This window comes from Hyla sarda, chromosome 6 (genome assembly GCF_029499605.1).
Source record: "Hyla sarda isolate aHylSar1 chromosome 6, aHylSar1.hap1, whole genome shotgun sequence".
In the NCBI taxonomy this organism is placed as follows: Eukaryota; Metazoa; Chordata; class Amphibia; order Anura; family Hylidae; genus Hyla; species Hyla sarda.
In genome coordinates this window covers 141885528-141903868 of record NC_079194.1, presented here as the reverse complement: position 1 = coordinate 141903868, position 18341 = coordinate 141885528, and the positions used below count along the sequence as shown (strand labels likewise).

Here is an 18341-nt window from a genome sequence, read left to right as displayed (position 1 = left end):
GAGTGGAATGTAACATGGAGGGGGGAGAAGGTAACAAGGGGGGGGGGGAGAATGTAACAAGGGGGGAATGTGACAGGGGGGATGAATGTGACGGGGGGGAGAGTGTAACAAGGGGGGAGAATGCAACAAGGTGGGGGGGAATGTGACAGGGGGGAATGTGACAAGGGAGGGGGAATGTGATGGGGGGAGATGTGGAATTTCAATGCAAAAAATTGTACCGCTTTTGGTACAAATTTCCAGACGGAATCGTACCGCTAGGGAGGTTAAGGGAGCCTGCAATAGACTGCATCCTTGTGCACTGACCCTAAATAAACTGTCTTTTTGTAATATTCAGATGGTCTCAACTGTTCTCTTGTTCCTACCAGTGCTCAGCTCTACAATTGTATCTGTGCCGGATGGATGCTGCTGATACAACTGAATAGAACACCTGGACTGCAGATTCTGTATGTGGCAAGCAGAGCCTGTGGGCTCCCATTAGCTTACTTTGTAAGTATATAAGCGGGAGGACATGTGTTCAAGTGGTACATGAATTGATTATGTAATTGTATTAGGCTGCACATCTCTATAACAGTAGTCACAAGGGCCCCTATGATAACACATATACACAGAGCCCATATAATTATGGAACATTTACACAGGGCATGCACATCGTGACAAGTCCTTTTCCTGCCATGAGGTTGATCATCATGCAACCCAAGTCTAGACATTGTTCCCCAGCAGGATATTATTAATAACTTTTAATGTTCGGTTGCTGAAGACCATACTAAGGTGGTCCATTCCATGCAGCTCAGTCACCTGAACCTTCTCATCCTGCTGGTTCTCCCATCTTTTGCACAGTTCCATACTTCTCTTATGTACCGTATCGTCTCCATCAGAGTACATTATGTCGATAGGAGGCTCATTGGGAAAGCCGGCCCCATACACATAGGTTTCAGCTGTGGGGTGACCTGTGCCATAGATGCAGTATGTGTCCACACCTGGCGGAGGCAGCCCATCTAGAAGGTCCTTTGTATCTTCCCACATATACCAACCTTCTTCAAAGCCAATATCGTTAAAGAACTTCTTGTAGTCCTTATAAGTGTAGTTATATGTCGGAGTGGAAATAAAGACATGTGATTCTGACCATCCCAGATTTGTTGGAATCATCCATGGATTGGTTGTTGTCATTCGCTGTTCTTCTCGAATTTTAATGTTGGAGACCATTGGAATCCCGTGGTTATCTCCTGTAAACCAATGAAAGAGAAGTTAATAAGGGTATAAACCTCACTGAAGCATTATTATTACCTGGATGCTATTTGCTAGAACAGGTTTAAGAAAAAGTATGAAAAAATAAAATGGCAATATGTTGAGATGAGGATATGGCAGACGGTCACCTCTGCACCCAGTTGAAGACAGGCAACATGGGTAAAGACATGCAACAGAGGAAATATAAAGCAGCTTGACCAGTAACACAGACATATAAAGCGGTTCTATAGTCTTGGGACTTTTCCAGAATTTTGAAGGATTTTGGAGACAGGTTTAAAAGGGTTGAAAAACAGCTTAACCACAGGATAGGGGATAAGTGGCTGATCGCCCGGTTGGGCTGGGCTTGGCTCGCGAGTGCATAATGCAGACGACATATGCTCCATTCATTTTTGAGGGGTACTGAACATACCTGAGTGATGTACTGCCGTGCTCTCATAGAAATGAATAGATCAGTCATCTGCAGCATGCACCCTTCACTGAGTGTCAGGGCCCTGTTCTGGGTGGTCCAAATGGTTAGACCCCCACAGAAACCACCCGAAGACCAACTGGCAGCTCTCTGGTAGAGGAGATCACAAGGGACCCCTGCGGTCCAACAGGAGCTTGTGGGGGGCCCCAGCAGATAGGCGATAAGTTTTTTAGCATGACATATCTCCTTTAAATAAGGCCAGAGCTACACTGCAACTTTTTGTAGTGCTAGTAAATGATAACTGCAGTCCGCAAGCATGCATACAGTCCATTATATAGCTTTGGCTGCAGCGTGTTAAAATCAATTTGTAGTGCTGAAGAAATGTAGCCCTGGCCTATGGCTTTTTCTGTGTACAGTGCAGTCTACTGGTCTGTATTTGGGCTGACAGTCAACATTTTTCTAGTCTGCTCAGTGTCTAAACATAATCCACTGACCTGACATTAAGACAAGCAGCGGCTTCACTGCTCCACCCCATGGTGCTCCCAATGATATAAAGCCCTTAATATATTTGTTCTTCCACTGTGAAGGCTGATGGTTAAGAAAGTACAGGAGATATAGGTTGCCAAGACTGTGACCGATGAGGAAGACTGGCTTCTCGTACTGGGAGTGCATCTCTTCTATCAGAAGTTTAAGCTTTTCAAAGTATTCTTTCTGTCCATCTGCACAAGAGACACATCCACCATGAGGAGACATCCATATAAAAACAATCAATATCATGTCATCATAAAAGACAATACACTTACACACACTTGATCAGGAACCAGGTTCGGGACCATGCTGGTCACTAAAAACAAAAGTGGAGCAATGCTGGGAAGTAGGAATGAATTAAAAAGCCATGTTGTGTAAGATGGGAAGCCCTCCCGAGGACCAGGAAAGAGACAGAGTTATACTGAGCACTAGGAGTAAGATTGGAAGCCTTGCTGGGGACAACATATTAGATGGGGAGCAATGCTGGGAACAAGGAATCCTATTGAGTGCTGGGAAATTGAAAATTATAATAGACATTTTTTTGTTCTTTCATCATTATTTGTGTTTATTTGTGCTGTTTGGTACATGCTTTCTGACTTGATTAGACACTTTAACCAGCATTCTGTATACTTTTTTTATTTGTGCAAATAAGGGAGGTCGAATCAAAAATGTTTCACTGAATTAATTATGGTCAGGATTTTATACAAGCTTGTATTGCTACCGAGTGATGTTAGCAACAGGGCTGTGGACATTTCTCAGTCAAAATATAAAGCTGTTTTTTGTCAGTAATAGATGGAATAGATGTGACTGTAGTATAAGGTGTGTGGTCTCATGTCTGATCGCAATGTAATTATATCCAGTGATGTCAGTAATGGGGGCGGGGCTGTGACAACCTCTCAGACATGATATAGAGGATGGTTGTCAGCAGTAATAGATGGAATAGATGTGACTGTAGTATAAGGGGTGTGATCTCATGTCTGATCACAATGTAATTATATCCAGTGATGTCAGTAATGGGGGTGGGGCTGTGACAACCTCTCAGACATGATATAGAGGATGGTTGTCAGCAGTAATAGAGGGAATAGATGTGACTGTAGTATAAGGTGTGTGGTCTCATGTCTGATCACAATGTAATTATATCCAGTGATGTCAGTAATGGGGGCGGGGCTGTGACAACCTCTCAGACATGATATAGAGGATGGTTGTCAGCAGTAATAGATGGAATAGATCTGACTGTAGTATAAGGTGTGTGGTCTCATGTCTGATCACAATGTAATTATATCCAGTGATGTCAGTAATGGGGGCGGGGCTGTGACAACCTCTCAGACATGATATAGGGGATGGTTGTCAGCAGTAATAGATGGAATAGATGTGACTGTAGTATAAGATGTGTGGATCTCATGTCTGATCACAATGTAATTATATCCAGTGATGTCAGTAATGGGGGCGGGGCTGTGACAACCTCTCAGACATGATATAGATGATGGTTGTCAGCAGTAATAGATGGAATAGATGTGACTGTAGTATAATGTGTGTGGTCTCATGTCTGATCACAATGTAATTATATCCAGTGATGTCAGTAATGGGGGCGGGGCTGTGACACCTCTCAGACATGATATAGAGGATGGTTGTCAGCAGTAATAGATGGAATAGATGTGACTGTAGTATAAGGTGTGTGGTCTCATGTCTGATCACAATGTAATTATATCCAGTGATGTCAGTAATGGGGGCGGGGCTGTGACAACCTCTCAGACATGATATAGAAGCGGGCCGTGTAGTATACTGGCTTGTTCACATTGCCACCATACTCCGCTAAAGGGAGCTCTGTCGCTGAGTACATCGGAAGGATGGAAGTCCTATTTTTTTTTTCTACACTCAACTTCAGTATAATACTGGACACCTGACGGACCCCAGTCAAGTCAATGGGATTCGTCGGGACCCAGAGGAGTCAGTTGGCGCAAAAAAAAAAAAAAAAACAAAAGAAGCCAATTGGATCCTGAAAGGGTCGGTGCACAACAGCAGTGTAAATCTAGCGTAAGGTGTGTGGATCCCATGTCTGACCACATTGCAATTAGATCACTATAACATTATTGCAGAGAGAGGAGGCCACAGGCTGCTGGAAGGTGGGGAGATGACACTGTTCTCTCATAACATACAATGAAACCTCTCCAAAAGACCATCCCCTTTGAGAAGACCACCCCTTTATCCAGACCAGATTTCATGTGACAGATTTCCAGTCCATCATACGTTATGCATAGTTATTATTATTATAATTTTTTTTAAAGACTACCCCGATAGATGACAAAATTTCAAAGCAATTGTGGGTGGTATTCTCAAAGAGGTTTCGCTGTATATTACAGTTTCATCATGTCCCACATAATAGTGATTTATTTAATAACAGTTATATTTTTATATGGCACTCCTAGGGCCCTCACAACACATACAGTGTAAATCCTAGCAATAGGACTGTTATGGTTCGTGAGGTTACCCACTGATTAGCTTTAGACACATTTTTATTAATGACTATTGCCTTTTTTCGAGGTTGAAATCGAAAAGTGTAGTTTCATATATTTATCTGCACTTTTGTAATAAAGACTGTACTTACTGGGAGCAATTCTCCAGTCATAGGGAGCAGCCCGCACCGTTTCATCCCTCACATAGCCGTTGTTCACCAGGTTTTGTACAAGAGTGTGAAAATAGCCTATAAGTGCAGGAGAGAAATTAATGCCGATATACTCATCAGTTAGGGTGCATTCACACCACGTTTTTGCAATACAGTTCCCGTCTTTGATGGGTCTTTGATGAAAAACGGATTCCTCAAAACATGACTAAACTGTATCAAAACATGTGTACAAATTGTAACCCATATACAGTTTGAAAAATGAATTCGGGTAGAAAAACAGACATGGTGCACATCTACAATCTTGTATAATGATCTGATTGCTTCTCAGCATAATATCAAAAACGAACAGGTTGTTAGTATACATTCTTGATCAAAAAGTACAAGCCCACTCGCCACGTCAAGGCCACCTATTTAGAGTGGGTCCCTAACGTCCCTAGCATAAAATGGCGCAGCACCGAGCGGCGACCACCACCGCCGCGACACCAATGCCCACAGGGGGGGAACGACCCACCGGCAGAGCGACCCCAATGCCACTCAAACCAGTCTATGGGCCGCACCCCCCGCAGACACGGCAGCAACGGACACCGCACAGCACCACACCAGTGTGAACAAGGTGTAATGGCTCACTTACCATGCTCTCCCAGTCAGACTGGGAGGCTGCTAGGAAAGAAATGACCCATGTGTAGCTAACCACTACTTATATAGGGTTGGGCTGAGGGGGTGGGGAAGAGTGCAGACAACATGTTCAAACAAAAAAAAAAAAAGAGGGGATAGAAATCTTCCCCACCCCCTCAGCCCAACCCTATATAAGCAGTAGTTAGCTGCACATGGGCCATTTCTTTCCTAGCTGCCTCTCAGTCTGACTGGGAGAGCATGGTAAGTGAGCTATTACATCCCTGTTCACACTGGTGTGGTGCTGTGCGGTGTCCGTTGCTGCCGTGGCGCCGTGTCTGCGGGGGGGTGAGGCCCATAGACTGGTTTGAGTGGCATTGGGGCTGCTCTGCCAGTGGGTCATTCCCCCCCCGTGGGCATTGGCGTCGCGGCGGTGGTGGTCGCCGCCCGGTGCTGCGCCATTTTATGCTAGGGACGTTAGGGACCCACTCTGGATAGGTGGCCTTGACGTGGCGAGTGGGCTTGTACTTTTTGATCAAAAATGTATACTAACAACCTGTTAGTTTTTGATATTATGCTGAGAAGCAATCAGATCATTATACAAGATTGTAGATGTGCACCATGTCTGTTTTTCTACCCGAATTCACACTGTGATTTCTATCCCCCTCCTTTTTCTTTGTTTTAACATGTGCTGCACTCTTCCCCACCCCCTCAGCCCAACCCTATATAAGCAGTAGTTAGCTGCACATGGGCCATTTCTTTCCTAGCTGCCTCTCAGTCTGACTGGGAGAGCATGGTAAGTGAGCTATTACATCCCTGTTCACACTGGTGTGGTGCTGTGCGGCGTCCGTTGCTGCCGTGGCGCCGTGTTTGCGGGGAGGTGCGACCCATAGACTGGTTTGAGTGGCATTGGGGCCGCTCTGCCGGTGGGTCGTTTCCCCCCGTGGGCACTGGTGTCGCGGCGGTGGTGGTCGCCGCCTAGTGCTACGCCATTTTATGCTAGGGACGTTAGGGACCCCCTCTAAATAGGTGGCCTTGACGTGGCGAGTGGGCTTGTACTTTTTGATCAAAAATGTATACTAACAACCTGTTAGTTTTTGATATTATGCTGAGAAGCAATCAGATCATTATACAAGATTGTAGATGTGCACCATGTCTGTTTTTCTACCCGAATTCACAGTTTGAAAAATGATGATGTCCGGTTGCATTTGGTTTTTAAGAAAAAAAATGTATATGTTTTTACATTTTCACTCCATTATGAATTAAGTTTCACTTGTTTGATTGAAATTCCAAGAAAAAAAAACTGTGCTAAGTCAAAAACTGTATGGTGCAAACCGGATGGAACCGTACGCACATACGGTTCTGTACGGTTCCTACTGACTCCCATGTTAAAAAAATAAATAAATAAAAACGTATACGGTTTAATACAGTTTTTCACCCGGACCAAAAACCGTGGTAGGCTACAGTTTTGGGTATGGGAAAAAAAATAAAATGACAAAACCGTAGAAGACTCAAAACGGATGCAACCGGACGCATCATTTGGCATACGGTTTTCAATGGAGAGTCAATGCATACGGTTTTCAATACAGTTCTGTACGGTTTTCACATTGAAAACGCATACGGGAACTGTATTGCAAAAACGTGGTGTGAAAAGGTGCACCCTTACGCTGTAGCTACTGATATTTAAAGGGCTGGCTCTGGGCTAGATCACACCCTCTGGAATTTTCTTTTGGCACCCCAGATTAAGTGAATTAACAAGCCACAGTCTCTAGGTGTAAGACCCACGCCACAGCTTTGATCCTTTCCCACGTTCATTGGTAGCAGGTCAGTGAGTGCACTGAGGGGGAAGAGCAGAAAGCTTATGTAATTAGTGCACTGGGTGGACTCAATATGGACACAGGATCAGGACAAGGTCCACATTTACTTTAAAAAAAAAAAAAACTCAAACTTAAATGGCATTTTTCTGACTATTGATAAATATTACTAGCTGCATTCCACTGCTTGTGACTTTCAACACACAGGGCTACATACATTTTGGCATTAAATACTTTACAAACCATAGCCGTTTACGAGACGGTGCATTCCCATGTGGTCCTAGCACCAGCTAGTTGGCATCCGCAGTTTACGTAATGTCCGCACAAAGATTTTCCGTGCGCACATTCCTCAGAGTGAACATAGCCTTAGCAGCTCCTGCGCTCGCTTCAAAGCCACTTCAGGATTCAGGATGTACAGGTACGCCCTTGGTTCTTAAGTGCCCGGACGCAAGGGGGTACCTGTACACCCCTTCATCCTTAACAGGTTAAAATATGACGTTTGCATAAATCTTAGGGCCTGCTAGGTACTGGTGTATTATTGTGAGCCATCCCTGAAAATTTTTGGATTCTAGCTGTGAGGCCATGTTCACAAAGCAGAATTTATGGAGCAGCATTCCGTGGAAATATTAAGCTCAGAAATTCATGGGATTTCAATGGGATTCTGCTGCACCGTGGACATGGAGGAAACATCTTCCTCAGAAATCCTGACTTCGGCATCTGCAGGAGCAATGAATATGTTCACTTTTTCCGTGGATTCCGGTCGGCAATGTCTTGTCATCCATCATTGCATTTTCGAGTAGTCCTAGCGACATCGGTACATGCGAATGTCCTCCCATGTTCCACATTCCACACATTTACCACAGTGTGAACATAGCTTTACACTGGACACAGCAGCAACTCTTACCGGCTAACTTGCTTCTATCCAAATATTCTACAGAAAATGTCTTTCCAAATCCAGGAACCTGGATGTCAACCCCTGGGGCATTAGAGGCCATTCTGGTTGTCTTGTTGTACACAACTCTGTTAAGGACATAAGAAAAAATATTAGTTCAGAATCACATAATCACAAGCAGCATAGTGATAGGCAGAAGGCATCCTCCATCCTGCTGTCACTTAGGACCTTTACAGGATTCTTCAGAAAATACTGAAGGGATATAAAGCTGAAGGAATATTGTGGTCAGCACCATGAAATAATGCTTCCCTGCTATCATACCTGACTGGTCCAAATAATATGCTTGTTTAAAACATCACTGACAATGTCAATGGTCTGTAGGACTTCCACTCTATTTTGTGTATTTTGGTATTCTAGACTCTTTGAATTGTGCTTGAGAATTCTGCTGTGTGAACCTTAACATTGATGTGAATGGGTTTTCCACGGGTGTCTATCCCAAGTCTGCATTGTCTTATCTAAGAGCAACTATTATCTGGCTTACTTTAGGCAAAAATTGCCTGCCAAAACCTTCACATTTAAACCACACTCCCTTTCCATCCCTGACATTGGACGATCTGCATTTAACAATTTTTGTAGTGCACTATTTATAATAAATGTCTCAATATCAACTTCTGTGCACCACAATTCTTGATCATCTGGAGCCAAAATTCTGGTGCAACAGCCATAGTAAATCTGGGCTTTTGTGTCAGAGGGCAGGATTTCACTACAAAAAGATAGCTTTAGATTTTTCCCATGTTACCTAATATTATCAATCCAGCAGTCTATTCCTAAAGGCAAAAACATGTTTAGATTGAGAAAGAGAGTGAAGTAATCTTCTGTCTTATGTTGGCACATCCAGTTTACAACTTCATCTTTGTTCACTTTGGCTTCCAGCTGATTTCCAAAGATTCCAGGCACTGAAAAAGGCATAAAAAAAACAGTAAAAAAAAAAAAACAAACACAAAGGAGAGAATCATAGACAACAGAACTTTATTGCTGCAACAAAAGAAACAACGGTGAACCATGCTTCATATCTAGAATAAATCTCCAAAAAGGTGAGTAACTTTGTAAATACATGGCATTAGGTACTTATGAAATACCAGCTAGGGGACTGCATCGGATCCTTCGGGACCCGTTGAAAAACTTGCATGTGCAGGCAATATTCAGTATAATGCGGGAGCAGGCAGTCGCACACTAGACCCACAGGTCTCACTAATTCCACACTACAGAGCCGACCCCACTGCCTGTTATATGACCCAGATCACCCAGTCTCCAGAGCATGGCGAAAATTAGTAGGAGTCAGACACCAGAGTCGTGCTGTGTGTGCATGCAGCCTCGTGTCCACCTGTGTGTCGTTTGGTTGCACTGCTATCTACCCCTCCCCCAATGTAAGTCATCTTGTAGATGTGGCACTGCGGTCGTACGTGTACATACGTACTATGGCCACAGTCAGTGCCGAGCCGCTCATGGTGATCCTAACTTAGGAATATGAGGACTTCCGTCAGTACTAGTAGGACCAGGTATATACACAGCCTTTTGCTAACTACATAAAGTCCACTGTACTACTGTATTATTATTCCTCCTGTATAAATACTTTAGGATGCCAGTGCCACTGACTGCACAATTACACACAGTACAGTCATATGCAAAAATTTAGGCCCCATCTGACAATAATTTTTATTTAAAAATAATTGGGTGTTTGGATCAGCAATTTAATTTTGAGCTATGAAATATCTGAAAAGACATTAATATTTCAGTAGTAAAATGTGCAATCTGCATTATGAAAAGTACACAGGTGCATAAACTTGGGCCCACACAGGAATATCCCATCAATATTTAGTTGATCCTCCTGTAGCAGAAATAACAGACTCTAGACGCTTTCTATAGCCTAAGGGTCTGGATTATGGATGAAGGGATTTTGGACCATTCCTCCTTATAAAACATCTCCAGTTCAGTTAGGTTTGATGGTTGTCGAGCATGGATAACCTGCTTTACATCTACACCACAGATTTTCAATGATATTCAGGTCTGGGGACTGGGATGGCCATTCCAGAACATTTTATTTGTTCCTCTGCAGAAATGCCATAAACTACCTACCTACCTACAAGGCCTTCATACATGGCTGCCTAACTACCTAGCTAGCAACCTACCTACCTGCATATCTGGCTTCCTAATCTACCTACCTAGTTACCTGTCTACCTACCTACCTGCCCTTTTACTGTGCAGAACACCGAAAAGGGAATTATTACAGTTTGGGGGCCTATAGATGGGAAGATTGTGTAAATGAGAGTAGAGCAGTGGAAAAATGCTAAAAAAGAATGCATGGGGAGAAAAAAAAGTCTAACATCTTTATCCTACAGATGCTGAAGAAATGAGTTTTGGTTGAAAGAAGTTGTCATGGCACTCTACTCTGGACAGAGAAAAAGGAAAGAGGTGCCACTGATCAGAAAAGACATCACCTGGAGGTAACAATAATCACTTATATGGTATACAGATCCTGTGTACAGCCGGAATCTACCTCTACATGGCCCTGTATACATTTACTTATATGGTATACAGATCTGTGTACAGCTTACAGCTGGTATTTACCTATATATGGTCCTGTTTATAATTACTTATATGGTATGCAGATCTCTGTATAGCTGGTATCTACCTCTATATGGTCCTGTTTATAATTACTTATATGGTATGCAGATCTCTGTATAGCTGGTATCTACCTCTATATGGTCCTATATATAATCGCTCTATAAAGAAAATGTATGTGAGAAAATTGGTCTTTTATACATTTTTTTTTTTTTTTTTACAATATAGAGGTATAAGACAGTAATAATGGTGGTGGTCATGGTATGGCGGTATTTTTTGTACTTTACTGGTAACACAACTAGCAATGTGCACGAATTTCATATTGTTTGAAGATGCTGACAATTTATGTTATTTGTACTGGTATTATTAGACTAAATAGGATTTGGTCTGTAACGGTATGATGGCGATATGTATGTGGAGAATATTCCTCCTTGTATACTGGTATTATTGGTAATATTGGTCTCAATAAATTGGATTTGGCCAGTAACAGTATGATGGTGATATATATGAGGAGAATATTCCTCCTTGTATAGTAAATAGGATTTGGTCAGTAACAGTATGATGGTGATATATATGAGGAGAATATTCCTCCTTGTATAGTAAATAGGATTTGGTCAGTAACAGTATGATGGTGATATGTATGGGGAGAATATTCCTCCTTGAACAAAGTAAGCAGAATAGCAACATAAGAAAGGGAAATATTTCTAATATGTTTAGCATGATTTTTTGCTCCTTTTCTGCAGCTTGAACTACTGCTTTCAGTGTTCTGCCTGCCACATCTTTAAAGGGGTATTCCACGAAAAAAAAATTTCTTTTCTTTCTGACAACAGTGCTCTCGGCTGACAACTCTGCTTGTCTCAGGAACTGTCCAGAGTAGGAGCAAATCCTCATAGAAAACCTCTAATGCGGACAGTTCCTGAGACAAGCAGAGGTGTCAGCAGAGAGCACTGTTGTCAGAAAGAAAAGAACTCAACTTTAGCAGCTGATAACTACTGGAAGGTTTAAGATTTTTTTAATAGAAGTAATTTACAAATCTATTTACCTTTCTGGAATACCCCTTCAATGCTGCACTACTCTTTACAGCATTCTACCTACTCCACCTCTGGTGGTGCACTACTGTTTCTTTACTACATTAATTCTTCTCAAATTCTGCCTGCTTCATTTCAACTCCAATGGGGTCTTTTTCAAGCACGTTTAATGTATGATCAATCATGTATATACCCCTCAGGAGTGAGGTCCCTGCTCACGAGGGTTACAATCTATGAGGAATGGGATAGAGAGGAAAGGTGGAAAGTGCTTAATTTAGACCAGTCCAGTCATGTTTGATAAATAGGGTAGAGTACATATGGTGGGTGGGCCAGCCAAGTGCTTAAAGGAGATGTCCGGTGCTCACTTTTCTTATTGTATCCGCTCCGGGCTGCAAAAAAAAAAAAAAAAAAAAAAGAAAAAGAAAATAAGCTTTCTCTTGCCTGCCTAGGCTCCCCCGGTGCTCCGGTACAGTCGTTCGGTCCCCGGGCTGTATTCTTCTTACTTCCTATTAGCCTGGCACGTCACACGGAGCTTCAGCCTATCACCGGCCGAGGTGGGACATCGCTGCGGCCGGTGATAGGTTGAAGCTCTGTGAGAATGCCGGGCTAACAGGAAGTAAGAAGAATACAGCCCGGGGACAGAACACCTGTACCGAAGCACCGGGGGAGCCTAGGCAGGTAAGAGAAAATTTGTTTTCTTTTATTTTTCAGCCCGGAACGGATAAAATAAGAAAAGTGAGCACCGCACATCTCCTTTAACCCCTTGGGGATGGAGCCTATTATGACACTAAGGATGGGAGCATTTTTTTTTTCCAATCTGACCTCTATCACTTAATGCATTAATAACTCTGGGATGCTTTTACTTATAGATTTGATTCAGAGATTGTTTTTTCGTGACATATTCTACTTCATGTTAGTGGTAAATTTTTGTCGATGCTTTCCAAATTCCAAAGTTTCAGGAAAAAATAGAAAATTTAGCATTTTTCTAACTTTGAAGCACTCTGCTTGTAAGGAAAAGGGACATGTCAAAAATTACATAATGATTCACATATACAATATGTTAACTTTATGTTTGCATCATAAAGTTGACATGTTTTTACTTTTCGAAGACATCAGAGGGCTTCAAAGTATAGCAGCAATTTTCAAATTTTTCACGAAAATTTCAAAATCAGAATTTTTCAGGGACCAGTTAAGTTTTGAACTGAATGAGGGTCTTTATGTTGGAAATCCCCTCTAATGGACCCCATTATGAAAAGTGCACCCCGCAAAGTATTCAAAAAGTTTAAGCCTTTAGGTGTTTCACAGGAATAGCAGCAAAATTGAGAAAAATCTAAATCTCCACTTTTTACACTAACATGTTATTTAAAAAGGCCCCCAAAACTTGTTATTAAAGGGGTACTCTGGTGCTTACACATCTTATCCCCTATTCAAAGGATAGGGGATAAGATGCCTGATCGCGGGAGTACCGCAGCTGGGGATGCCCGGGATCCTGCACGCGGCACCCCGTTTGTAATCAGTGCCCGGAGCGTGTTCGCTCTGGGTCTGATTACGGTCGACTGCAGGGCCGGCGGCATGTGACGTCACGCCTCCGCCCCTCAATGCAAGCCTATGGGAGGGGGCGTGACAGCTATCACGCCCCCTCCCGTAGGCTTGCATTGAGGGGCAGAGCGTGACATCACACGGGGGCGGAGGCGTGAAGTCACACGCCGCCGGCCCTGCAGTCGACCGTAATCAGACCCGGAGCGAACACGCTCCGGGCACTGATTACAAACGGGGTGCCGCGTGCATGATCCCGGGCGTCCCCAGCTGCGGGACTCCCGCGATCAGGCATCTTATCCCCAATCCTTTGGATAGGGGATAAGCTGTGTAAGCACCGGAGTACCCCTTTAATCTTCTCTAGAGTAAGGAAATACTTCATATGTGGATGTAAAGTGCTCTGTGGGTGAACTAGAGGGCTCAGAAGGGAAGGAGCGACAATGGCATTTTGGAGAGCGAATTTTGTTGAAATTGTTTCTTAGGAAGCCCCTATGGTGCCAGAACAGAAGAAAAAAAAAATTATAATAATAATAAAATATATATATATTTTATTATTATTATTAATAATAATAAAATATATAACACATGGCACACTATTTTGGAAACTACACCCCTCAAGGAACGTAACAAGGGGTAAAGTGAGCCTTAACACCCCACAGATGATTGAAGAACTTTCGTTAAAGTGGGATGTAAAAATAAAAAAATTTCAATAAAATGCTGGTGTTACCCCAAATTTTTTTCATTTTCACAAGGGGTAATAGGCGAAAAAGCCCCCCAAAAATGTGTAACCACATTTCTTCTCAGTATGGAAATACCCCATATGTGGAAGTAAAAGTGCTCTGCAGGTGAACTACAATGCTCAGAAGAGAAGGAGCACCATTGAGCTTTTAGAGAGAGAATTTGGTTGGAATGGAAGTCAGAGGCCATGTGCATTTACAAAGCCCCCATGGTGCCAGAACAGTGGACCCCCCCCCATGTGACCCCATTTTGGAAACTACACCCCTCATGTAATGTAATAAGGGGTGCAGTGAGCATTTACACCCCGCTGGTGTTTGACAGATCTTTGGAACATTTTTACGGACGACTGTTCAAAAAATCTGTCAGACACCTGTGGGGTGTAAATGCTCACTGCACCTTTTATTACATTATGTGAAGGATGTAGTTTCCAAAATGGGGTCACAGGTGGGGGTGGGGTCCACTGTTCTGGCACATGGAGGCTTTGTAAACACACATAGCCTTCAATTCCAGCCTAATTCTCTCTCCAAAAACTCAATGGCGCACACTCTCTTCTGACCATTGTAGTGCGCCTGCAGAGCACTTTACTTCCACATATGGGATATTTCCTTACTCGAAAGAAATGGGGTTACAAATTTTGGGGGGCTTTTTCCTATTACCTCTTGTGAAAATGAAAAATTTGGGGTAACACCAGCATTTCAGGGAAAAAAAAAAAAAAAAAACTTTAACAAAAATTTGTCAGACCTGTGGGGTGTTAAGGCTCACTATAACCCTTGTTACGTTCCTTGGGGGGTGTAGGTTCCAAAATAGGGTCACATGTGGGTGTTTTTTTTTTTTTTTTTTCGTTCATGTCAGAACTGCTGTAACTATCAGCCACCTCTGTGCAAATCACCAATTTAGGTCTCAAATGTACATGGTGCACTCTCACTCCTGAGCCCTGTTGTGCATCCACAGAGCATTTTACGTCCACATATGGGGTATTTCCGTACTCAGGAGAGATTGCATTACAAATTTTGGGGGCAACACCAGCATGTTAGTGTAAAAAAAATGTATTATTTTACACTAACATGCTGGTGTGGCCCCTAAATTTTCCTTTTCATAAGAGGTAAAAGGAGAAAAAAAAAATTGTAAAGCAATTTCTCCTGAGTACAGAAATAGCCCATATGTTGCCCTAAACTGTTGCCTTGAAATACGCCAGGGCTCTGAAGCGAGAGAGCGCCATGCACATTTGAGGCCTATATTAGGAATTTGCAATAGCAATACAAGGATGGCGCTTGTCTCCACTGAAACCCTACGGTAGTAATTCCCAAACAGGGTGCCTCCAGTTGTTGCAAAACACCCAGCCTGCCAGGACAGTCAATGGCTGTCCGGCAATACTGGGAGTTGTTCTTTTGCAACAGCTGGAGGCTCCGTTTAGGAAACACTGGCGTATGACAAGTTTTTCATTTTTATTGCGGGTGGGGGTGGTGGGGGGGACGTATAAGGGTATGCATGTAGTGTTTTACTTTTTATTTTGTGTTAGTGTAGTGTTTTTAGGGTACATTCACACAGGCGGGGTTTCACAGCGAGTTTTCCGCTGGGCGTTTGAGCTGCGGTGGAAAATTTGCCGCAGCTCAAACTTGTTGGGGAAACACTGACTTAGGAAACAGACTCTAGCTCAGTGATTACAACCCGTGTGCCTCCAGTTGTTGCAAAACTACAACTCCCAGCATGCACTGACAGCCGAAAGGCATGCTAGGATTTGTAGTTATGAAACAACTGGGGAAGAATAATTTGGAGACCGCTAAGTAGTGGTCTCCAAACAGTAGCCCTCCAGATGTTGCAAAACTACAACTCCAAGCATGCCCAGGTATTCTGGGAGATGTAGTTCTGCAACATCTGAAGGGCCAGATATTGCAGAACTACACCGCCCTGCATCCCTGACTGTCTGGGCATGCTGGGAATTGTAGTTTTGCAACATTTGGAGGGCTACAGTTTGGAGACCACCGTATAGTGGTCTCCAAACTGTGCCACTTCGCTTTTTGCAAAGCTACAACCCCCAGCATGCCCAGACAGTCATTGCATGCTGAAAGTTGTAGTTTTGAAACATCTGGAGGACCACAGTTTGGAGACCACTACACAGTGGTCTCCAAACTGTGGCCCCCAGATGTTGCAAAACTACAACACCCAGCATGCCCAGATAGCCTTTGGCTGTCTGGCCATGCTGGGGGTTGTAGATTTGCAACTTTTAGAAGGCCACAGTGAAGATCACTTACCAGCGATCTTCACTGCAGCCTCCTCCACTGCTGCACTTTCCGGCCTGCCTCCTCCTGCTGCCGCTGCTCTGATGCCGCTGCTCCGGCGGTAAGTGGGGGGAATCAGCTTTAACCCCCCCCCCCCCCCAACTGCCATTGGTCGGTCAGTCCTGATCGACCAATGGCAGGGGATAGGAGGAGGTTGCACCTCGCTCCTATCACTCAGGGTGATTGGCGCGGTCTCGACAGCACAGATCACCCTTATTTTCCAGTGACCGGCTTGGCCCCGAAGCGCCGGTCTGAATTGACCGTCGATTTGCGACGATCGCCGACATTGGGGCGGGGGGGGGGGGGGGGGGTATAAGATGTTAGATTGTGGGGGTCCTGCCACTGGGGATACCAACGATCTCCGCTGTGGCACCCCTGTCATTCGGTGCACTGAGCAACCTCCGCTCCGTGCCCGATGACTGGCGTTGGTGGACGCCACACCCCCCTCCATTAAAGTCTATGGGAGGAGTGACCGCTATGTACTAGCCCTCACGCCCCCTCCCATAGACATGAATGGCATACACCTGCTTGAAGAGATGTATCTTCAGGGCACATTTGAAACTGAGGAAGTTGAGTATAAGCCTGATTGTACAACTCAAGCAAAGTCTCTGAGACGGGAGTAAGAGATTCCTATTAAAGAGGATATTAGTTTTATATCATTATCAGAGTGGAGAACACCTTTAGGATGGTAGACAGAGATGAGGGAGAAGTGTCAAAAACACAATCTTGGTGCACCGCATGTTCCCGTTTTTTGGCACAATTAGAGGCAGAATTCTGCTTTTATTTAGTTGTTTTATATCTCCCCTAATGTTTCCATGTTGGATGAGGTTGGAATACCTTGGATGGGTTAATGTCTCACTTATTAGGAAAGGTTTTCATTACCAATGTCTTTCATCTCGGTCTTCCCCTTCATTTTGTATTGTCTTATATTAGAGATATTATTGATGACCTTTACTCTGCTGCTGTACTTCATCATAGGCACTGAATGTAGCTACATACAGAACATCAGAATGGCAGTTTGTTGCGCCAATGTTTTTCCTGCCATGGTCCAGTCTAGCTCAGGATAATGATTGTGGTTTTCAGAGGTTTGTTTGTTTTTTTTATTACATCACTATTTCTAGTTTTGTTTAGCTTTTGTTTGTGTACCTGGAAAGTCGCTACATGGCGGGGGTCCAGAATACAGCACTCTTACTGTACAGCTGGTACATTTGCTATTCTTGGACAACCTGCTCTTGTATGTGGACCTGAAATGTGATGCAGCTTTGAAGCAGTTACGGTACTTATTCCTGGATTTGGGAAACATTTTTGGTACAGATATGTTGCAAGTTGTTAATGATTGCAGGGCATGGGCCAGAGGTTATCTGCATGATCGAGGACATGGGAGGTTGGGCAATAACAGTTGTGGACAGGTTAATAACAGAGCAGTGCTAGAAGATAATTCTCCTGGTGAAAGGTCACTTAGTCACAGCTTAGCTGTCCAATACGTCATACATACATAAAGCCAAGAACAGACATCTATCTTCCTTATATTCCACACAGGTCTTTTCTCAAGATGGTGACAATCTACATATTGCCCTATGACATGTGAGTGTTGACAAAGTGTAATTACATGGTAAAACAGTCAATGGAGAGCATCCTGGCAGGTGGTTGGGAAACCAGTAAATGGTGCTGGGGTTAGTGTGTCCAGCTAATCTACAAAAGAGGGAGTTGTGGCTTGTAGGGCACTTGTCAGCATCATATCAGCTGTCACCTTGTAAAGAGTACCAAGCTGATATTTAAGGGGACAGCATTACAGTGCTCTCTCAAGTTACAATATTAATTGGTTCCAGAATGACCATTGTATGTTGGCACCATTGAATGTTGACGTAAACCTGGTAACTGGTTCTGAAGCCCCAAAATGTCATCCAAGATAGGACTAAGTGAGGACTAAAGAAAATTAAGTAGATCGCTAATACAAAAATACAAATAAAGCAAGTCCTTACCTATAAATGTAAAGATCTGCTGTGAGCTGTAAATCA

At 43.5% G+C, this 18341-nt stretch overlaps 1 protein-coding gene across 4 annotated transcripts in view; it reads right to left on the bottom strand.

The window, feature by feature from the left end:
- Window positions 1–210: 210 nt before the first annotated feature.
- Window positions 211–18341, bottom strand: part of LCAT (lecithin-cholesterol acyltransferase) — a 130104-nt gene continuing 111973 nt past the window's right edge. For 2 of the 4 annotated variants that reach the window (XM_056525321.1, XM_056525323.1), the window contains 5 exons: window positions 8920–9076; window positions 8133–8248; window positions 4785–4880; window positions 2146–2370; window positions 691–1223 (listed from right to left, as the gene is read on the bottom strand). In XM_056525321.1, the coding sequence (XP_056381296.1) occupies window positions 700–1223; window positions 2146–2370; window positions 4785–4880; window positions 8133–8248; window positions 8920–9076 (1118 nt within the window). In that variant the 3' untranslated portion in view covers window positions 691–699. Of the gene's footprint in view, window positions 1224–2145; window positions 2371–4784; window positions 4881–8132; window positions 8249–8919; window positions 9077–18341 lie in introns of all 4 variants that reach the window. The other 2 variants (XM_056525320.1, XM_056525319.1) reach the window with 2 other exon arrangements.